Here is a 24310-nt window from a genome sequence, read left to right on the forward strand (position 1 = left end):
ATTTTTGCTGTGAGATATTCCCATAGGTTTTGGCTTTGCTGAGCCAGGAACAATTTAGAGTATAATTAATTACTATTAGAGATGGAGAAATTTTTCCATCTGTGTTTTTTTTTCAGCTTTTTTTTCCTAGAGCATAATAATAATAATTTTTCTTTCATCTGAATACATCATTTATTCTCTTGCAGTGTCTCTACTGTGTATTCTCTTTGCTGAAGTGTTGTGCTGTCATGCAAATTGGACCTTGTACCAGCTTCCACAGGCTTGTCATCGCTGAAAGAAGTGATATGTATTATTATAAGTTGTCTTTTTTACTTCAGTGCTGGCAGTTCTCTGCAGTGCCTGACATTTTTGAGAGGAAACAGCCTGTCACATTGTGGGCTTCAGGGAGGAAAGCTTTAAAATACAGGAAAAGGTCTAGGTGACATGACACTATTGTTTTTTTGGGTTTTTTTTTTTCATTTTCCTGCTCTTCACTGCTCATATTTCATTAAATCTGTGCACAGAGTTGCAGTATGCACGAGATTATTGGCTGAGGAGGGGCTGAATCAGGGTGGTTTGTGTATTCCCACAAGATTGATGTGCAAACAGGGAGCACACACATCAGTTTGCAGTGCAGCCTCTGGCATATTGCACCAAGATACAGAAACACTTCTGGGGATGTTTCTGGGGAGATTTGTGCTCTCCAGGGCGCTTTGCTCCCTTCAAGGTGTCAGTTTGTTACTGCTGGATTAATGAACCGTTTTAGAGAGCTGGGAGTCAGCAGGGCAGAGGATGAAGTGGTGTGGAATGTGACAGTGTTCAACAGGAGGGAGCTGCTGCTGGTGCTCCTCATGGGACTGGGGAATGGCATGAGAAAACTGCCAGGTCACCCTTGCCCAGAAACAGCTCTGGTTCTGGTTCCAAAGCGCATGTGTTTGACAAAAATTCAGAAGAAAAAGAAAAAAGCCAAAATAAAGTAACACAAAAAAAATGCCAAGAAAATCAGCATAAAAATCTATGATGGTTAGTAGTATAGTATGTGAGAAAATGCATGCATACAGACAGAGGGAGAAGGACTCTGAGTCTTTTAAAAGAAAAATAAAGCAAAACTCAACTCAGGAAATGTCATGCACAGATCTGGCTGGTTTTGTCCTGTAAATTTGTGTGAAGTATCAGCAGCTTTTAGAGACCATAATAAGCTAAAGAAATACATTAGTCTAATTGTGTTTCAGTTAAACTGCACGTTATTCAAGGGAATATTATGTATCCCATTGTTTTTGTAATTCTGCAATGAACTATCCAAAATGTTTTGGATTATTTTATAAATATTTTCCTTCAACTCATGCTCTCTCACTCACTGCCTCTCTCTTACATCAGTTTGCTCTGTGATTGTTGCTTAATCTGTGTAAACATTGCTTTTTGAAGTGATCTGGCTTTAAATTATTATTTTTATGAAAAATATCCTTGATCTAGTTTTACAGGCATTACAAATATAAGATAATCATAATTGCTTTGAAAAAACTGTAATAGCTGAGTCTGTATCTTGCTAAAGGATGCTTTAAGTCAGAACAGAAAATCTGACTGTGTTTAGTGTCAAGGATCACCATGGAAAGCAATTACTTCATTAATTACTAATTTATCTATATATCCAACTCTTTGTTTAGGGCAACACTGGGAAAAGTACCCTGACTTTGTCCACCTTCCCAGTGCTAATATAACAGGGCTTTATTAACTGTTGATTACCCATAATTTCAGTTAAATTTTGTAAAAGTTACAGGACTGTCCATCTTGATAAGGAATTTCACTCTGATGCCTCCTAAAAATCTGACTCGATACTTTTGTCTGAGCTCCTCTGCTCTCTCTTTAATTTTTATCATTAAAATGAAGGTGATGTTTAATAACTGCATAATGCCAGGACTGCTAATATTGACTCAGCACTGATTAATATTCATATGTGCTCCTTCTTTTCTACAGAAATGTTTATCTTACAGTAAGGCTATCTGGGATGTTGGCTTTGGCCCTCTTAATCAAAAGGCAATCTTCATGTAGACTGATAAGATTTTCTATGTCTCAATCTGACAGTTATTGCATCACAAGCAAAGCAAAATTAATAGTGTTCTCACTTGTGAAAGAGTTCTTATAAGGAAAATATCAAAGGCCAGAAAGCTTAGCTGAAAGCCACTGAAATTGTTCAGGTACTCTGTGACACAGAGGTAATATGATGTAGGTTGGAAAGCCAAGGGTAACAGTATTACCAGAACAGAAAAATTACTTTGAACAGATCTAGGAAAATGAAGAATATATGTATATATGCTGTCTTGAGTGTGTCTGTTTCTTGTAGAAACTTCTCCATTGCTGAGTGAGGAGGCAGCTGGCTTTTTACCTGAAAGGAAATACTGGAAAATTCATCTGTTTTAAAGCGAACTAAACATAGCAAAGTAAATTCCTTTGCTTATAAAAATGATGCAATAAAATATTCATATAATTTTCCTTTTCAAGAACTGCATCCTTAGGCAGCTCAATTAAATGAAAGCACACAAGAGAAATATTTTTGTTAGAACACTGCATTTCTCAACACCACTAAGCATAAACTTCAGTCCAAAGCTCAGATATTGAAGTTTTCGATAGCTATTTCCCTTAAATTTTGAATATTGAAACTAAATTTCCACTTTTAATTGAGCTAACTGTGGCTTGTTTCAGTATTAAGCCCGTGACTGAAAATTTAGAGATTAGTTACACAACCTTTTAGATGTGGAAAGGCACATGGGCTGTGTAGTGTAATAACAGGAATAGTAATGGCACTTTTGTCATTGGAGTCTCCGTGCCCCTCTGCAATGACAGCTCCTTGATTGAAGGAAGCTAGGCTATGCTTAAAAATAAATCGATTCTGGGAATATTTATTCATTTTCATAAGTCTCCTTGAAAAATATTGTGAAATATTTACCTTAAAAATAAGTATTATCTGCTTTAGATTAACGCCTCATAGTTTTAGTACTCATTTAGTGCGTTTTTCAGAAGTTAATTGCAATGATCTGGAGCAGCATTAACTTGCCATTCTTTCGTTCTCTGAAGGAGTTCTTAAGGCTTGGTTTGTGAAGGAACTTGGGAATCTGTAAAGCATAAGGAAAAAGAGCACTTATTCAAATGTTATGCCAGTTTAGTTCTGCATCTAGGTAAAACTTGAATTCTCAGATTTAAGCCAGAGTTCATCTATCAACAGCCATATTCTTACCCTGGAATTCCTCCCTCTGCCCCCTCTGTCCTCCCCAAAGTATCAGACATTCAGGGCTCTGGTCGTTGTTTCTATTTTTTCAGTTTTGAGTCTCTTCTGCAAAACAATATCTTAGGCCACCATCTGCTCACACCAACCTTTCAGCTGGATCTCCAGTTCTTCTTAACCACAGGTTTATTTCCACTCTACTTAATGATTTTTTTTTTTTTTTTTTTTGTTCTTTAGTATTTTCAACAAATTCTCTACCATTTTGCAAGGCAATTATATAATAGGCTATAATAGCAAACAATAGAAATATGATTTCTGTTGAAGGTATTTACCTTTCTGAAGATCTGTGGAATTGTATAATAACATAGGGAATGACCTGTGAGCTCTGGGAAATAACTTGAGATACACAAGTAAAGAAAACTTTGAAATTCAAATATAAATAATCTTTTTGATGTTTCTTGTAGCCTAAAATATTTTATTTTACTTCAAAGACACAACTAAATAATAATTTTGTCTGAGGCAGAAAACTGCTGTTTTCATAACTTCTTTTAAGTGAGAGTAGTTGCATTTATTCATTGTACTCGGAATTTGCTTTATTCATCTGAGAATCCTGCAGTGCTGGATCAGGGTGATGAGATCCTTTAGAGGAGAACAATCTCAGGATCTCAGACACATGACTGTCTCAACCCAGCAGCAGTTAGATTACATTTTCCACTCCAGGTTCACTTTAATCAATCTTCCTCTTATTATCCAGAGACAGCAAAGCAGAGAGAGCTGGAAGAGCTGTGGCAGAAGCTCAGGGGTTTCAGTGATGTGCAGATTGCTGCCTCAGGAGCGCTGCAGTGTCGTGATTCAGTCTGGTGACCTGTCAGAAATTAAAATCAAGTGTCACAGAGTCTTGCTAAACTAATTAAGGTTACAGGAAGCTTATCAGCCAGAACTGCTACATTTAACTTCAGTGCATGAAATCCATTGTACTGTGAGGCTGCGCCATTATCTAAATCACCATGGAAAAACATAAATATAACACAAATATTATAAATACTGGCTACCCTCAGGAGACTCAGATTCATGCTCTTGGTGCTGAAATCCTACAGTCTCTTATTTCAGATTTCATATATCAGGGTCAAAACTTTGCTGCTAAGGAGTCAAGCTCTGCTGACACTCATTTGGCTTTCAGAGCCAAGTCTCTTGCTTGGTTCTGTAACATGGTTTTTCTGAGAGCTGTGGTGGAAGATAAACAGCCCATCTCGGCTGCTTTGCTCAGTTGACAAATGAGAATTGCTGATGAATAATTCCAGGAGAGTTGCAGCAAAATAAATGGTAAGCTTGGTGTTTGGATCTTCTTTTTGGAAAGATCATAAACTTGTGAAGATGTAATTCCCATCAAGGAAAATTTCCCTAGTAAGTTTTAGGAGACTCAGTTAATTACAAATGTTTCACAGATTTTAAGCCAGCTTGGCAAGTCAGATTTGATAGAGGGAATTCAACTTGAGTTCTGTGTAAGGTTCCTGATGTCATTGTTTGTGGCTTTTTTATATGTTTTGCGGAATTTTTTTTTTATTTTGAAGATTTACAGAATGTGAAAAATACTTATTTTGAAAGGGCATATGACTATTTTGGCATTTCTTTGGTATCATCCATTCCTTCAACCATTCTTTCTACTTTTATATGTCACTTTGTGTATTTTGTGGTGTCTCCAGCATTAAGCAGACTTTTTATATTATTTTTTTCTCAATGAGAGACTGAGAGATAATTTTGAATCAAACATTGTAGTGGTTGGTTTTAAATAAAGAGAGGATTGAAAGGATTGTCAATCAGCAGTTTTAAATGTTATCAACAGTTTTTGAAATGTACATATTAAATAAATATAGTGCTCGTGCAAAATCTTCAGCTTCAAGCATCTTCAGAAGGGAATTATTTTGTTTTAAAACAGCCATATATGGAAATGTAGTAAAGCATTTTTACAAGTTAGTAATATCCAGGAATGTGATGAGGAGTGGACTTAAGCCAAACCACAAAGGAGTTTTCCATTCATTACTGCAGAGCAGTGATTAATAGTTTCTTCAACTTCACTGTCTTATACTGGGTTTACAATATACAGAATGTTTATTATATACATTAGATATTGTATATTTCTTCTGCTTATTTTTTTCTCCTCTGAAGTTTCCTGCCTTTTTTGCTTCCAGTGTTTCAGTAGCTGTTTTCTAGCCCTGTTAATACAAGTGTTGGTTACAGTTTTAAGCTGCAGTGTGAATCAGTCCTGATTTGTGTAATGCAGAAGAAGGAGCTATATTTTAAATGTGTTTTCTCACATTGGACCTTATTATTATGCTTTGAAAAAATTTACATCTGGTAGAGTCTTTTGCATTAGACACCCACTGTCATTGTGAATATTCATGACCTCTATTCCCTTTTTTGCCTTGATCCTTTTTCCAAAATAAAAAGAGGATCAGCAATATGTCAGTTATTGGCCCATGGGTAGGTTTAGCCAAGGCCTGTGTTCTACTCTTTTTAAACTAATAATAGGCCCAAACTGATTTTTCTCTTGTTTTTTTTTTTTTTTTTTTTTTTTTTTTTTGCTTAAACATATATTTGAGAGCATGAATGAAATGTCAGAACATAAATGAGAATGCCAGTATTCAGATTTGATGCTTTCCTGTCTGGTATCTTCTGTTACATAATTGAAGTTGATGGCCATTCACTGACACCATGTCTGTCTGTAATATTCTATTTATTCTATTTATTCTCCTACTTATCTAAATAGAAGTTTAAATCCTCAGTGTATTAACACTTCCAGCAGCTAAAATGTTTGCAGGCAACCACTGCACAGAGTTGATGTGCAGAATAAAAGTTACTCATGAATATGCTAATACTAATGAAACTGTTTGATACTTTTGTATTCATATGGAAAAATATGCATAAACATTAACTTTGTCTTATATTTGCTGCTCTTTTGTTCATTGTATGAAATAAAGAAGAGGGAAAGTGGAAAGGGTGAGGTGAGGAAAAAAGGAGATATCTTTTCTTTGATCACAATAGAATAGGGGTAATGATCCATTTTCTGATGCCTTATTTTTGCTCTGGACAGAACAAAAAAACTTTATTAAATTTAAATCGAGGCAAACGATGGCATAATAATGAAATCATTAAAAATAATGAAACTTACAAAATTGATAATATTTACAGAAGATATGTTTGCTTCTTTATAGTCTAGTTTTTTCTTGCAACTTGGTCAACACTAGTAGAGTTTTATACAGTTTTTCATGTCCAGGGCAGCTGAGGAACCTCTTTATTTCTATGGGAGAAGTGTCAGTGTGGCTGTGCTGCAGTCAGTGCCTTTGCAGTTGGTGTCTGTGCCCTGCTTTACACTGACCCCATCATCAGGAGCTTTGGGCTTGCAGTTCTCTCAGCTCGTTAGAATTAGTTCCTTGTGCAAGGCTGTGAAAATGAATTTGCTCCTGTTTCCTCTAACTTATACTGGTTCTGACAGTCTCATCTTTTGAATTTAAAAGGATGCTAAACCTTAACAAAATAAAATCATCCTTTCCTTCTATTCCTCTACTTCTTTTGTGTGCCTCTCTTCCTAGAGACAAGATATTTACATGTTTGTTTTGATATTTATCCCTAGAATAGAGGGGAATGCCCATATTTCATGTGAGTTTAACAGACTTTTTTCTGGTCTAGATGAGAGTGTTCTTAATGTCAACATGTAAAGGGTCTTGGGATACTTTAGGGACATTTTCTACCAGCACATCTTTTTTGAATTACTTTTTCATTTGGGATTTTGAAAACAGATGCCTCTCTCCTTTCTAAGGAATAGATCACAGTTTATGTTACAGGTTTTGCTTTTTTTCTATCTTATCAATTTCACTTTGAAATATGTAGCTTGGAACATCTTTGGGGTCTTTTAAAATTATCATTAAAAATAAAAACCTGAATTCAAAAGCTTGTGAGAGTTTTATAATAATTTCAAAGGAGTTCTGTTTTGACCATCAGAAACTCCAGTCACGTCTGAAAACTAGGGCCAACAGATGACAAATAATTTTTAGTCAGAACACCAGCTCTTTCTGGAACACAGTGTGTTTGATTTTAAACTCCAGCCTGGTGACTTGGCTTTTCTTTCAGCTATGCCAGTGCTCCAAATTTACAGTTTTATGTAATTCACTTCTATGCAATGAACCATGTATGTTTAGGGTTTTTCCTCCTCTTCTTTTCCTCTTTTACTGAGGTGTAAAAAGGAAAGCATGTTCTATGCATTTATGCAATATATTAATACATGTAGGCTATTCCCTGGAATAGGAATAAAATGCAGCTTTCCAAGGATAATAGAGAATCAATTGCTGCAGATCATTACTTGATGATGTGATATATTAGTATAATGAGGACTAATAAATTTTCCAATGGAGATTTTCTGATTGCTGGTTATGAATCAAATCCTGCAGAACAGTGATGAAGCATAACAGTAAAATTCTTTTAGATGTAGGTGGAACACTTGCAAGCAGAATTTCATCCTGACCCTGGGGAGGTGGGAGGAGATTTCAGATCATTAAAACTGATCAGATTGTAGAACAGCACCAGGTGAATATATTTGGTATTTATATATAACTGGAAAGGCTTATTTGGTGTTTGCCTGCTTTGGTCCCTGCAGAGTGGCTGTTGTGGCACCTGGCTAAAGGTGCTGGGGTTGCAGGCATGGCCAGGGGTGCTGCAAGGGAAGGGGATTGGCCTGGCACCAGTGCAGACTGGAGGGACAGCAGTGATACCATCTGTGCTTTGTGTTGGGAAGGAGGAAATGCAGCAACTATTCACAACAGAACATGTATTTCCCCCTGCTTCACTGAAAATTGAAGAGACATTTTCAAGCCCATGTACATGGCCTCTTCTGGAGAGGGATGAGAAAAAAACAATAAGTCTTTCCTCCACTGAAATGCACATTTCTGTAAAAAATAGTTTATACTGATTGTTCTGAGTGCACACTGTTCTGCAGAAGAGGCAGGGTCACTTAGTTCCAGGGTTCTGTGTCATTGCTTATGGAATTCTGCTGAAATAGCCACAGTTCTCACAGACCCTCCCTAGTTCAAGGGTGGGTATTGTACATTGTAAAGAGAATCATTACAGCAACCCAATTTCAGTGATTTCCTACTGGGGTGTTCAGTCTGGGAAACTGCAGAATAAGAAAAATTTATTTTTGTATTATCTGAGACATTCTAGATAGTGTTCACATGTCAAATATCCTTCTAAATGAGAATGCTTGTAAAATGCACTTGTGGCATATGCTTTTGAAGTAGTTCAGCAGGAAGATAAATTTTTCTTTTCCAACTGTAATAAAAATGCTTTAAATAGTGGACTCTCCTTTACAATATAAAGCAGGGAATAAGAACTGATATTGCCATTTATGTGAGTCTTTCTCCACAGGGTTGCTCTCAATATATTTTTTGTACTATTTGTAGAGGTTTTTTTAGCACTGGCTAAATATAATGATTATTCTGCATCTGGATAACAATTTTGACCAAGGTATAACCTTTGTAAATGCATTATTCTTTAAAAATCAAGAGGTCAAAACATCTCTGAAGCACTGTACAGTGGTGGTCTGCATCAAGACAGTACAAGTCTCATAATACTGTGAATAATTACTGAGATGCTAATTGTGCTCTCTGAATTGTCCCCCTGAAGTAACCAGAGTTACTTAATCTGTAAAATTAAGACAAAGTATTTAGCTTAGGAACCTTCAAAAATTCCCATTGGTTTCAGTGCCCAGGGAAAAGTTAACAGACTTGGAAGAAATTTTAATTTAGGGAAGTCTTTGGGTGGTGACTGCAAGAGACAGAAGACTTGATCCAGAGCTCTATTGAATACAGTGGAGACCCTGAAGTTAAATTTGGATCTTTGAATGTTCCTATTTCCTAGAACTCCCAGGCTTGTAAAGTGCTACAGGCTGTTAAATGTCTACAATTTTTTAAATTTTATTTTTAAATATTGAAGTAATAACTTTCAAGTCATTCATTAAATTTAAGTGCCCTATCTTCTTTGTGTTCTCACTGCTGTTATTAAGCACATACAAGTTGCTCAGTACCGTAAAAGTAAATAAATCTACTCATGGAAATTCTGAACAGAAATGTTTGCCTTTAGGAACAGTAACAATGAATACATATGTATTTGCATTGATGTTTTTTTGCATATGTGTGTTTCAATGCACACGTTTTCTGTTTGTTTTTTCTGCTCCCAGGACTATACCTTGACAATGTACTTCCAGCAAGCGTGGAGGGACAAGAGGCTGTCCTATAATGTAATACCTCTAAACCTTACCCTGGACAACAGAGTAGCTGATCAGCTCTGGGTGCCTGATACCTATTTCCTGAATGACAAGAAGTCATTTGTTCATGGTGTTACTGTGAAGAACAGAATGATTCGTCTGCATCCAGATGGAACCGTCCTTTATGGGCTCAGGTCAGTATGAACATTTCTAACTCTTCTGCCTCTTAATTTAAAACCATGATTAAAAACTAAAAATAAAAACCTTTCCTTGTTCTTTTTTGTTTGTTTTTTAATGCTTTTTATTTCTGTATTCTATATAACTGATGATATTCCAGAAAAAAAAAAGCATTCTAAGCTTGTATTGCAAATCTAAGGATTTTTATACAAATTTTTGAGATAAACTATTTTTAGTACAGTTCAGAGACTTGTATTAAGAACAAATAAGACTGTAAATATTATTTGAAATACTCATTCTAGATTGAAAGCCTAGTTTAGAACTGCTTCTTCAAAGAAATTGAAATATGAAATACAAAGTGAGGATTAGAGAAAACAGAAAATGTATATGACAGCTGAACTGATAGTTGAACTGATATGCTTTAAAAATATTTTTGATTGAATATTAGATTGGTTTGAATGCTACCCAGATGTATCAGTTTTCTGATTTTCACTGAGATGTGGTATGGCTTGAAATGTTTTACAGCCTGTTGTTCTGTGTGACTGTATGGAGAGGGATGACTGGGAAAATCAACACAAGGGCTTCACTCTTAAGAAGCTCTGAAAACTTGGGAAATTGTCTGTTTAGTGATGTCAGCAGGATAAATTATTGCTGAGAAATGGATTTAACAATACAACTGAAAAAGGTGACTGCCAGTGCTGTGTGGGTAGGTACCAAAACAGCAGGAAAGCATTGCCTGGGTTAACAACAGGAAAAGCTGCAGAGCTGGGGATTGTGTTTACCAAAGTTGGCTGTGTCCAGTTGTGTTTTCTGTGGGAGCAGTTCAGGCTCTGGCACTGTGGCTGTGAGCAAGTCTGGAGTTGATTGTTCAATGAACCAACAGAGACTTGGTTCCTTGAAATGCAGCTGTAGTTTAAAGTGAAATATAAACCAGCTACATAACACATTTATATTAATGGAGTGAGAGCCAGCATAACAATGGTTTGTTTTCAATTTAAGATTCTGAAATCATAATCTTTATTATTTTCTTCTAGAATAAATTAGGAATAAATATCAGATTTAATGTCTTCAATAATGCTAGCTTTTTTTGCTATTTGTGCCATTTTTTATTCTGAGTGCTTAAGCATCTGTAATAATTTCTGGTTTTTTTAAAGGTTGGTAAACAGTAAGTAGAGCTCACAAAAAATTGTCCACAGAAGAATCAAGTAAAAAAAAGTTTTGTTTTCTGGGAGTTTCTTTTGATGCTCGTTTGTTTCTTAAAACCCTCAAAACCTTTCATGAAATATACTTTGTTTAAGGTTTTGAGGGTTTTGTTTGTTTCTTTTCTTTAAGCTGCACCAGTCTTGATACTGCTTGATTGTTTTGGGTGAAACCTTTCCTCCTTTTCATTCAGCATAAATAGAAAATCAGTTTTAACATCTCTTATGAGATGCAGTAAAGTGAAATGGTATCTATTCTTCACTTAAAGCTGTTTAATGTAATTAGGGGAATCATTATTAATGCTTTGAGCCTTTATTTCCCAGAGTTATTTTCCTCAATACTTGCAATCCCAACATGTTATCCAAAATGGTTTTAGAATAATTCTAAAGTGGACTTTTTTTTCTATTGTAGGACTTGTGCATGGCCCAGAGTTAAAGGTATTTAGACAGCTTTTTTTCCTAGGTACAAAAAAATTGACTTTAGGAAATAATTTTCTGGCATACCTAGCAGTCTCACATTTGAGATTATCAGTTCTTAAATCTCTTTTAAGGCTCTACGTGGTGCATTTCCCGAGTGCTGTTTGCCCTGTGAGCTGGCACAGGGTGAATGCTGGCTGTGAACTGTACCGAGGGGCAGGGTGAGTGTCACCCAAGGCTGGGGACTGCAGCTGCCTCAGTGCTGTGGCAGCTCTGTCCTTGGGCAGCACAGAGGTGAAGGGCACTGCTGGTTCTTGTTGTTCTGGGCTGGGGACTGTGGAACATAGCAGGGACTTAACAGAGGACATGGGAAGAGAACTGCTTCTTACAGGTCTGATTCTTAATGAACCCCAGACATGCCTTGTGAAATGTAGAATTGATTCCTGCTCCTCATACTCAGCCCACTAGGGCTCAAAGTCTTTGTGGCTAAAACCCCCTGGGCTGCATGGGGAAAATGCACCAGTGGAAATACACCAGGGTTATGTGACTGCCCATATTCTGCTTTTTGCCTTCCCTGGATCAAGTGGCAATCAATGATCTCATTCTAATATGAAGGTTTTCATTTTATAGCTTTAAGTAGCTTTATCTATTTAATCTAAATTCAACTCGGATTTATTGTTATTTCAAATGTCCACATAACTGGACATTTAATTCTTGCTTATTAGTAATTTCCACATCTTAAAAATGCCTGCTTAGGGAGTTGTATTTCTCACATATCTAAAACCCCTTATCACTATTTATTCTGAAAATCTACTGTTGTTGCTGCATTAATTTACTTTAGCTTGTACTTGCAGTCACATATTCTTACTGTGGGATTCATTTTTCTGAGGTGAGATCCCTTTAAGTATCAGCCTGAAATGTTTCACCTCCCTATACATCTACTTATAACCATCATAACATAGACACATGAATAAATGTTGCTGTGAATTTGGTTGCATTTACCTTGATTGCTGTAACCAAATCCATTGAACAGCAAGTGATTTTATCAGTACCAATGTAACCATCCCTTTCTTTGTGTCCCTGCAGTTGAATTTCTATTTCCTACAGCAAGCAGTGATCCCTTAACGTTGTTCTCTTTGCTTTTGTGAGCAGAGCCCATACATGGTGTGCATGCCATATCTGATTAGATTTGATGTTGGGAAGGTGAATTTCAGGAAGGACTAAGGGGAAATTTTCTGAGCACCTGGATTATGCTGCTGCTGAAAGTGGGGAGAAAAAAAGAGAAATGGCTAATAATAAATGGCTAATAATGGATGGAGACATCTAAATGGCTGGTATGTTGTCCTCATAGCTTGCCTTCTCCACTGCCATAGGGCATGAGTTAAGGGCATATCTAAATTCTTGACCTTGTTTTTACAGAGAACATGACTTGCTGGTTGCTTTTAGGTTAAGAAGGACTTTTATTTCTGAGGGATAACTGCCAGCTATTTATGTTTTGGGAAAATGTTTTATTTAATATTTTTTTCATATTCCATCTGTCAAGAAAATTATTCACTGCTGCCAAGACCAGGACATGCAGTAGATGATATACTTAAATCACCTAAATGGTAGAAAATTGTAAACATGTAGTCTTAAATGAAGAGTCATTACAGGGAAAATTACCATGTTGGAAATTAAGATGACTTGCAAGAGGATATTAGTGATTTGACAACATTTAGAACAGTAAATTTAGGCATTCAAATCTAGGATAGCAAACAGTATAGGTTGAATAAAACTTGCCAATTTAGAATTACTGCTTTTTGAGTAACCATGTTATGGTGTCTCTCTGGAACTTGCCTCTTTGCTTGTAGAGTCTTGTGATGCCATGTGTCAGAGTAAGGGGGAAATTTAGTTTAGAATACAAGGATTAAAAATAGTTGAAGAAGTGGCTGAAGACCAAGATGTTTTGTTACCAGGCTATTTACAGAGATATTGACCCTTGCATACACTTCTCCCAATATTCCTCACCAGAGAGCTCTGTGACAGTGGGTAGAGAACTGATAGTTATTTGACCAAGAGCATTGTATGCTTTTGTATCTCTTCAGTAGGATGTTTTTATGCTTTCTGTAAATGAAGTTTGTGGGTGTTTTTTACAGAAAAATGTCATATATACAGAACACCTGATACAAACAATGTTCTGTCCTTTTTAGCCAGAAGGAAAATAAAAGGAAGCAGAACAGAGGAGAATTTTTTAGAAATTAAAGACTTTTCCCCTTTGAAAGTCCAGCAGTTTTACTTGCCAAGGTTCATCTAATGCATTACCAACTATGAGTCTCCAACTCAGCCAGCAGTAATTCCTGTTTGACTGATGGAACACAGTAATCTCCCACAAATGAGAGAATTATGTGTATGATGGACTTGCTTTGTTCTCCATTTCCTGCTACCAGCATTGAGTCACAAAATCCTAAACAGTCCTGGATGACTCTGTTTTGTGTTGTCTCAGCTGTGCCTTCTGCTGTCTGCTCACTCAGTTTCAGCTACTTGAAAATTTTCACTTCTTCAAATAAAATATATTCTGCCATATTTTTCTCTGGTAAGACAGCATTGGGCATTTTTGTTGCATTATGAGACTTGTTCAGGAGTTTAACTCCTCAAAGGCTGCTCATTGTCTGTGGAATCCCATGGACAATTTTAAAAGCAATTACTTTGCAAATGTCTTTAGTTCTCAGACCACGTTCTTTGAGAGGTGAAGTGTTCACACCAGCTACCCTTCAGTAAAGCATTTGATCTTTATTTTGCTACTCTTTTCTTTTTGTTCTCATTTGGTTTTGTTTGTTTTTTGGGTGTGTTTGTCTTTTTGGGGGGTTAGGGTTTTTGTTTTGCTTTTTGGGGTTTTCTTTCTCTGATAGTCCCTAACTTTAATTAAATGCTAAGCATAATTTGGAGGTACAGATCCATTTTTCAGTTTTCAAATAATAAAATAATTTGTACTAGCTGGAACTCTGGAGGTGCTCAAGACCAGGTGTGAGGGGGCTCAAGAGCCAGGTGGGAGCTGTCCCTGCTCATGGCAGGGTTTTAGGACTGGATGGTTATTAAGATCCATTCTAACCCCTTAAAATTTTGTGATTCTGTGAATTAAAATTGAGTCTTTGCACTGCCTGCAATATTTCAAATACCCTTGTTATTCCAAAATATCTTTTGCAAGAAAGCAGCAGACCTGTCTTGTCTTTTTGCTGCAATATGATGTTTCCAGAAGCTGGACAGAAGGTGTTTAGGACTTTTAACGCACATTCATGTTAAACAAAAAATTTTCTCAAAATCTTTTCACTTTGGGGATTTCAGAAGAGATAAGAAGAACCTGGACTTCTTTTTTGGGGAGAATATATTATTTTGGATGCTCTGCTCTTGATCATGATGCCTGTCGAGGGGGCAGGTGTTTCTGCTTCCATCACATTTTTGCCTCTCTTGGCTGTGCAGCCCTTCACACCAACTGGGGCCATGTCCAGCCTCAGAGGAGAAGAGGAAATAAACATTATAATGAGGTACCCTCTAGCATCAATAGCACCAACAGTATCTCAGAGTAGTGTTGCTGTTTGTTAAAATAAATAAGTGAATATTATGTGTATTTTTATTAGGATGTCTGAAGTGTCAGTAGCTTTCTGTTCTCCAATTAAAAGTACAAGTTTTGTTAATTTTGGATAAACAGGCATTGCAAAAAGGAGGTGAAAAGTAGTTTTTATATGACTTGTTTGAACATGAGAATATCAGTCTGAGAAAAAGCATTTTCATTGTGTTAAGTGGGTAATTTTTTGTGCTGGTGCTCACACCTATAGATGCAATTACTGACTTTTCATTTGCCAACACTTGCCAAAGCTAATTCACAGTCTGGCATGCAGTTGTTTACTCTTGCACAAGAAAAGAGGTTAATTCCATTTCTGTGTCCAGGTTTTCAAGGCTGTTAGTGTACACAGACATGTGTGAGAGCCCTTAAATCTTGTATGCAGGTGGTCAAAGCAAGAAATTTTTGGGAACTTGGAGAAATAAATGCAAATGTAGTAAAACATCATTTCAAACTGAAGTCATGTAGCTGTTGCAAAGACTTGAAAAAAATGGAATACTGTACAATTATGTAGAATTTCAAGTACAAAGAATTTCTGCATTAACAAGGAATCATTACCACCCCAATCTGATTATTTGGAAATCCTGGGGCAGGACATGTCTGATAATGGCTCTTTTCTTGCAAAAATATAGATCCAGCATAAGGAAAGGAACTTAAATTCCAGTGTGTCTCGTAAGTGAATTAATTGTTGTTTTAAATAAACAAGGTATCAGCTCTGGCCCAAGGTGTGCCCAGATGCTATTTTCCTTTCTCATGCAAATAGTTCTTTTGTAAGTTCCAAGGAATAAAGCGGAGAAATGCAACTACTGCTATTTCTATTAACACTGTATCTGTGAACTGAAGATTTGGGCATGAAACAAATGATCCAGCTTCTCTGCTCAGTTGTTCCATTTGGTGAATTGAGCACTAAAACCTACCTTCTCACAGGGGTGTTGTGAAGATTAATTAATTAGTTTGTAAAGTGCTTTGATCCCATAAAACACTACACAAGTGCCAAGCATTATTATGAAGAATTATAAAATGCCAGCCCTCATGTGCACCTTGGGATGGCCGGGTTATGGATACAAATCTGCTTTATTTTCTCAGAATCCCATTGTTCCACTTTCCCTACATAGCAGCCCATTCACAAAATGAGCCAGTTTTAGGAAAGATGCAATTTCTGGGGAGGGAAAAAAAGGGACATCATTGACTCTCATAAATATCTCTTTTCAATTAAAGACTCATAGATTATTATGCATTTTTCTGTAGGATTTGGAATGGCATCTTTTCACCATTCCTTCTCAGCAGGAGGGAGAATAGTTGTGTTTTAAATATCTCTCCTATCTGAAAGAAAACAAAGATATCTTTCTATTTCAGTCCCTTTATTAGATTTTAAGTATGGGATAAGTATTCAGAAGGGTCTTTTGCTTTTATTTTTTTATGAAGTAGCTGTTAAGTCATTAGTATGTGAACAATTAATTCAATTAAGCTTAATAAAAAAAAAGCTTTAAGTCACAGGAATCCTTTCCATTAAAAGCCCTATTATCCAAAATTATTACATTGCAATGAAGTGAAAAGAATTCAGAGTTTTATTGCCTAACAGACAGACTGTGGCATTTAGTCTTTATTAGTAAGAGAAACTCCATCAGTTACAGAACCATGAAATAGTTTAAGTTGCTCCAAGGGTATTGCATATTCCAAAAAACAAATAGAGGTCATCAAACATTTAGTCTTAAATTAAAATATAATAATTTATATAATTTAGAATTACAGCAATCTATCATTTCTCTTCTGCAATGTCTTTGATCATATTTGAGTGAATAGTTGGTGACCCTGAGAAGGGAGATTTTCCAGTTGGAAGGACACACATAAAAATCTCAGAATTGTCTGATCAATACTCAGCTTGATAGATGCTAAATGTGTGTATACAAACACATGCTTACATATATGATATATATTTCATAAACAAATACATTATATTTGTATATGTATAAATTCTACTTGCACATATTGATGGATCTCAGAAGTAGGAACAGGGTTGGGGTCCTTGTGTGTATATAGGACACTGTAGAACTAATAATACCTCTTGTGGGTCACACATAATCACTTTCAAATTGTTGTGATTTTAGAGATGAAGCTTTTCTTTGACATTTTAATGTAAGTCATTGTAGAATACTATTTATTGAATGGAAGAATATGGGGTTTTTTTCCCCTACCAAATGTCTTATCTGAAGGTGTAAGTACTTGGATTTAGTTTTTATTCTAGTTAAATATCTAGTTTGGGTAATTTTTTTCACCCAGGACACGTTTCCTTTATGTTTTAATGCATTTTCTGGGAAGATAATTACTGATTTCTTCACCCATTGTTTTATCCTACTTTGTTACTCAACTTTAAACATTGGTAAAATGTTTTCTGAGAGATAAGGATTACCTAAACTCCTCAGGTGTAAGGGGTTTGTTGGGGTCTCTTTTCTTGCATCTCCTGGATCCATTTCTTTATTTCTCTGAAAATTCAAATTTCTTGTGCAAAGTAATTGAAGAGAGCTCTTCCTTGAACAGTTTTCAGTCCTGCTTAGCAGGAAAGAAACTAGGATAAATTATAAGAAATTCTGGGGGTTTGTGCTTCCAGGTATGTTCTCCAGACTCAGGATGTGTGTAAGCCTCTGCAGAAGAGCATTTAGAGCTGTGTCTATCAGTGATTTTTAGATGATAATGCAGATATTTCTACTTGCTGCTCAGTGACTAGAATTTTTTCCTCCTCTAAATTACTTGTGTAAGATCATATTTTTTTTTTCTTTTTCTGAATAGTCATTCCTAGAACATTTAGTGCATCTGCTAGTCTAGAACTATCTGAGAAGAGAGAGAATAGAAAACGTTTGGAAAACCCTTTTTTAAAACGTACATGAATGTGCCATCTGTACGAGCAGATGGCAAGAACGTCTCAGGGCCAGGAGGAGGCTGTGAGATCACATCTCAAGGAGAGAGCTCCATGAGCCATGTTCCTTGTGTCAGAACAAGCAGGACCTCAGCAGTGCCCCACTGCCCTGGCCTGGGGGCTGCTCCCCCAGCATGGCTGGGCCAGCACAGAGGGTGTTGCAAGGTGGTGCCATCAGTACAGGGAAGGGTCCCCAGGGTTGGTGTTCTCTGGATGTGATCTTTCCTGGCACTTGCTCAGAAACAAGCAAATGTTCAGGACCCTGAATGGTTCTCACATATGGCTCTAAGTCCACATTCAGCATTTCCCAGGGAGGGTTGGCCAGAGTGCCTTATCCTGCTCAGCTTCTGAGTTGAGAGGTCACTGTTTGCTCTGCCTTCATGTGGTGCAGTGGGTCATTTTTGAGAGCACTTTTTAAAAAAACCACAGCAATTACAGAATATTGAATACATGTGACATCCTTCAATGGTTTACCTTTTTTTTTTTTTTGTGGTGGCTGCTGCTGACACATCTACACATCTTAGAAATCCCTTGAGGAATGGCAACTCCACCCCTTTAGGGCAGCCTGTTACCATGTTTAACAGCCCTTACAGTAAAGAAATTTTTGCTAATGCTCACTCTACACCTCTCCTAGTTCAGCCTGGGCTGTTACTCTTGCCCTTTGCTTGTTGCTTGGTAGGAGAGAGTGACCCTCACCTGGCCACATCCTCCTGCCAGGGAGCTGTGGAGAGGGAGAAGGTCTCCCCTGAGGCTCCTTCTCTCCAGGCTGAGCCCCCAGGTCCCTCAGGTGCTGCTCCAAACCCAGTCCCAGCTCCACTGCCCTTCTCTGGCCTTGCTCCAATGCCTCTGTGGCCCCTCTTCCTTGCAGGGAGGGGCCCTGAATTGAGCCCTGCACTTGTGTCAGTCATCCCAATCCCTTTCCACTATGGCAAATATACAATAATTTTTCTGCTGCACAATGGCCCCCTGGTCCTCATGTGTGTTGTCCAAAAAAGTACTTACAGCTTATGGGTTTGTTTTCATTCACTGACAGGGAGCTGTCTCAGGACTGTTTATTAAAACTCTGACATTTTAAAATATTTGCTCCAAAAATTTATCTTGAAAAGTGAAAGGCATATGAAAGCATAAGACCTTTTAATGTGGAAAAATATCCTTTTCCCAAAGCCCTTTGCAGGGTTGTAAAGCCACTGGGGATTATAAAGTTAACATTTGTTTTCACATAAAAAATATAGTGATAGACCTTAACAATCCCTGCAAGACTGAGATATCTTTACTGTAGAAGGTGTTGCATCCTGCTTTTTTCCTATTTAAAGTGATAATGGAAAATTTATTCAGTATATATTGAAGAATGTTGTGGTGCATCCTCTTCAGTGTCAGAATGGAGAAACACAGGGGTATGTAGCTGTTGGGGAAACACTTTGAGATCTCAGTTTAATTTGCATTAATCAAACTGGAACAGAGTAGGGTCAGGAGCAAGTGCTCCAGCATTATCTGGCTGGCTTCTCTCTCAGGGATCATAACTTTCTAACCTACTTCAGAGTGCTGTTTCTGTCAATCCAGAACCTATTCCCATTTGGAGATACCTGGGTAACCATCAGAAATATTGGAATAAGAAGGAAAATGTTCTTTATCACAATGTTGACATCCACAAATTCTGTGCTCTCTTTTTCTTCTTTGCAATGGTGAACTTTCTTTGTTCTACAGGTTTTAACAGTGTTTGTAACTGGTAGAAATGCCAGCAAAAATTAGCTATCAGCAATACATCTTTGTAGCTTTGGAGTTTTTTAACTTAAAACCAAGATGTGTGCCTTAAAATAATACTCTTGTACCTTAACAAGGCAATATGACTGATACCGCATAGGAAGAAACACTCACAACAAAATTTGGAATACTGCTGATGTGAGAAACCAAGAAACATTAATTTACTGTAATCATAAAGCTTGTTACAGTCTACCTCATAGATATTTTTACTGAAATATTACAAATTTCAGGCAATGAAAAACTACTTGGAAAGAGCTTAGATGACTGCAGGCCATTAGTTTGTGTTCAGCTGAGGAGGTAAATTATTGTGATAATTTACCTGCTGATAATTTACCTTGCTGATAAGCTCTATCCTTCCAGGGTGATATCATCACCTGTGTTCTCACTGTATCATTCACTCTCTAGAAGAAGGCTCATGGCTTTTCCCTTTGGTTCTCCCTGTAAAAAGCAGAGATGACCATCAGTGCATGAGATGGAAAACAAGACAAAGGCAAGGAGGCAAATACTGAATATTCACCCCTCTCTCCTTCTGTTTTTCATTACACACAACAGGAGCTTATTTCATAGTTCCATCCCAGGGTGTATCTTATTCTTGCAAACAACTGAGAGTAAAACACTGTGCATCTTTAAACACCAATCTGTGGGCTGCTTCTCCAGGGGGGTCCCAAAGCACCAACGGTTGGAATGTACAAATATTCCATAATGGTTATCCTGAAATGCCTTTGAATATTGTTTCACAGCATTAGTGTTGCTGCAGAAATGACACATGCAGCAGAGAGGAGATGACTTTTGTTGCTGTTGGATTTTTAAAGAGGTGGTAGAGTAGCTATAGGAAAGATATGCCATTAGTCATTTCCATGTAACTTTGCTATGCCTTCCAGAAATGCATTCAAGAGCTGCAATATTTATCTGAAAAAGAATTTTCTAAGGACACTGCCATGTGTTAAAGAAACATCCACCCCTTCTCTCAACCAGAGTGCTTTGTTTCTTTTTGAGGCAAGAGGTACTGAAAATACATTCAAGATTACTTTTTCATAGCCTTCTGTCTTCATCTTCTAATGCAAGCTGATTTTATGTTATAAAGCACTCACACTATCATTTCAAGTAAATTTTTTGCCCATTATTAAAACTGAAGGATATGGATCAAATGTTGAATGCTGTTGTTCAGGAAGGTATTTTTATTTTGCAGTTATATATGTCTGTAATAATACAAATACAAAAAAACTTAGCCCGGCTTCAAAGGGTCCTAGAGTAATTTCCAAGTGCATATACTGCAGTATTCAGAATTATGATTTTTTTAAAGAAATAGTTAAATAAAAACCTGAGAAATGTAAGTTACAATCTTAGAAGAAATTGAAATCTGATTGAGGGTATAGAGATGTTTGTAGACAAGGATTAGGAGGAAACCTTTCCCTGCACAGGTGGTTCTGGAGGTTACCCCGATGCTGCAGGTGGGGTCCCACTCATGCAAATCAACTGCAGCTGCACTTTGCCATTTAAGTCAGGCCTCCAGTCATCATCTCTTTTCTGCTCCTCTGATTTAACTGGACAGACCCAAAGCTTGTATCATGGTGCTCTTTCTTTTTTTATAACTGAACACTTAAGGAAAGCCTTGTAAGGAAGATTATGTGTAGGGATATCTCAGAATCTGATACTGGGGTATTATGGTAAGTGTTTTGGTAGTTTCTTTAGTTTTGTTTATTTGCACTTTTTGGGGTTCTTTTTCTGTATTAGTATTTTGTTTCCATGAGTACTGAAGATATTTTTCTGGTATTGAAGGAGATAGATTCCCATCCCAGCTCTCTTATCTGGTCACATCTTCCCTGGTTCACCTCATTTAATTTTCATTAGGATTCATCTTTCCATTTTATTTCAATATGGCTTTAATTTCAGTACAATCTATATTTATGATTTATGGGATTGCTAAGAAAATTGGCTGTGTCCTGGTTTTAGAAATAGGGGTAAGACTGAACCAAGGCACTGAAATTGTTAACAGTGGGGAACACTACCCCACAAAACTGAGGACAAGTAAAAGAGCATGGAGAGTAGTTATTGTTTAATGTCAAGAATGAAAATAAATATTAAATGTTAACTATTAAATATTACCTGCCATTACAGATATTACAGAACTTCAGTAGTAATTTGTTCAGAGGAAGGTATGGATATTACATCAATATAAAGCAATTAGAAAATTCATGACTAGTAGATGAAATACTCAAACTTCAGATAGGCAGAGATAATTATTACTTATCCATATGAAAGAAAAAAAAACATTGGTGAAGCAGTTTTTTGCACTTGTATGACCTTTTTATTAAGTTATATTTGTTGGTGCAATACGTTGTAAAAACAGGATTTTGTTTTGCTTTGTCAAGTATTGGCTCAGCAGATTGTGTGATGTGAGATGTGTGATGGCCAAACTGATAAACTGCTGGGCTGAATATCACTCCTAGAATCCTGAATCTCACACTCCTGCAACGTAGAGTGAGAATGCAGCAAATGTAATATTATGGCCTTGGCACAACCCCTAAACTAACCCCCTATTTATAGAAATAAAGTATCCTTATACTTCAAGACTTTTAAAATTCTGTTTTAGTTGAGAGAAATGAGCAGGGTATCAGGATTCATTTTGCTTGTTAGTTTAGACAGGGATGAAAAGTGAAAAGTTTTATTCCTCACAGTTCTTTGTTGTTCAGCACCTCTTACTAGCCCTGGAAAACATGATGTTCAAAGTGCTTTTTAAAAGACAGTGACAGTTCAGGCCTAGTGTGACACTCTATTATCCTCTGTTCTGAAGGTGTGATGCCAGTTAGGAGAACAGGGTGTCAGCTCTGCATCAGGGGATTGATCTAAGGAAAAAGTTTTAGTGATGATGTTTTCTGCCCAGGAACATGGGAGAGTTTCCATTTAGTTAAACAAGTCCCTCTCAATGTTGGTACAAAGGATGAGTGTTAGTGAAACCATTCCCCTGCTCTGCTTGAGCATAACTTTTGTGTTATTTTCAATATTGAGTAGTAATGAAAATAGCACCCCTACCCCTCCCCTGCCCCCGAAATTTTAATTCATCAAATATAGTCTTAGCACTGACCAAGTTTTCCTGCTTTTTTCTTATTGTTTTGAAAATGCATTAGCAAAGCCAGAAAGAGAGAGGATAAATTTTACTATTCCACCTCATCACTGTGCTCAGCCATGCTTTCTATTTAGCAATTTTCTAATGTCAAATCTCTCCAAGCTCTAAAACTTTTGGAAACATTTGAAAAAGCAGTGTGGTTTTGTAGTCAGTTTTTCATTGAATTGCAGACCTTTATTATCCTGAGTTATTGTTTTTCACTAAAATTTCGCATGGGCTCTATTTTTCTTTCTCCTTATTGTGAAAGAGTGAGGGAGAGAGGAGGGTTGCCTTAGACTAATAGCACTGGATTGTCAGTGGATTTGATGTCATGCTTTTGCTTACCAACTACCCTTTCAAAAGGCATCATTTTCATCCAAATCCAGTGAGACCATTTTTAGAGCATTGTTTTGGAGCCACTGTGACAGCTTCAGTAAATGTGAATTTTAATTTATTTGTCTAATGAAGATGAGGACCTTGGCTAATGACTACATAGTCATAAGTGATGATGCTTTTCCTCCTACTCCCTCACTGCTTAGAGCATGTATTAATTGTGCAGATGGTAGTGGCTTAGCTGTGTGATATCTCCTCCTCTGGTGGCATTTACACTGTGCAAAGAGGGTGTATTGCCATCTCATTATTTAGCAGGATTTGTGATTCATCACCTGCCTTTTAAACCCAATACTGTGATCACATCTTGTTGCTAAGAGGCAGAATTTGCACGTGCACTTTCTTCTTTAAAGCACACCTGTGCCAAGCTTTGCCTGAAACCTTGGAGCAAATTAGAGCCAGGAGCACTGAATTTTCATCTTCATTCCTGCTAACAACATGTGACATTTGCAGTGCCAGCTTTATGTGGGTAACTGGAAGTCCTTTCTTACGTGTTCAAGAGATTCTCAGGCTCTTCAGCTGGTGAACTTGCCAGAACTTAAGTGAGGATTTCCAGATGTTGAATTTTCACTAAAAGCATTTCTTTTTTAATTTCTAGAATTTGAGCCTAATTTGTGTGTGACAGGTAAAAAAGAAATACTTTTACTGCTTTATTGTTTTGCTTTTCTACTCATGCATTTATTTGTTTTTATGGCTTGCAAGAAACAACAGGAGTAATTTAGGCACAACTAATGAAGAAAATTCCTTAAAATTTTATTTCTTCTTTGATTTCATCTGTCTTTCATGGCCATTCTGCTCCTCAGATTTTCTATTATTGCTTCTTTCACACCATAGTATTGGCATTTCTGTATTCAAACATTTTCTGGGCTTGTTCTCCAAAGAAGTCACACATCTTATATATTTTACTAATAATTTAAAGGCTTGCTTTTTTTTAAGTATCACTGCTATGTACCTGATCATTGTTTGCAAATGCTAGGGCCGTTTGGTTTGGTCTTTTTTTGTTGTTTTGTTTCTGGGGGGTTTTTTTGTATTATTTTGTTTAGAAAAGATCCTGTGCTGCAGGTGCAATTAAAGAAAGTTTATAATTACTTTTTAAAATCTACAGTTTTTTTTTCTAGCAATGAGTTGTGACACAGGTGTCTCCTTAGCAAGTACATGTTTGGTGTTTCCGGCCATTCAGGGTTGAATTCCCCTCTACCTGAAGCTGCATGCAGGGGCTGGGGGATGCTGAGCCTTTGGGAGTGACACAAAGAAATGATGCTGAGAGAGGGGACTCAGGGCTGTGTCTGGCAT

At 36.9% G+C, this 24310-nt stretch overlaps 1 protein-coding gene across 3 annotated transcripts in view; it reads left to right on the top strand.

The window, feature by feature from the left end:
• Nucleotides 1-24310, top strand: part of GABRB2 (gamma-aminobutyric acid type A receptor subunit beta2) — a 137611-nt gene that overhangs the window by 37474 nt on the left and 75827 nt on the right. For all 3 annotated transcript variants that reach the window (XM_071443142.1, XM_071443145.1, XM_071443143.1), the window contains one exon: nt 9429-9649. In XM_071443142.1, coding sequence (XP_071299243.1) covers nt 9429-9649 — 221 coding nt within the window. The remainder of the gene's footprint in view (nt 1-9428; nt 9650-24310) is intronic.

Source organism: Agelaius tricolor, unplaced genomic scaffold, assembly GCF_023055355.1.
Source record: "Agelaius tricolor isolate 1412-34295 unplaced genomic scaffold, bAgeTri1.0.p SCAF_18, whole genome shotgun sequence".
In the NCBI taxonomy this organism is placed as follows: domain Eukaryota; kingdom Metazoa; phylum Chordata; class Aves; order Passeriformes; family Icteridae; genus Agelaius; species Agelaius tricolor.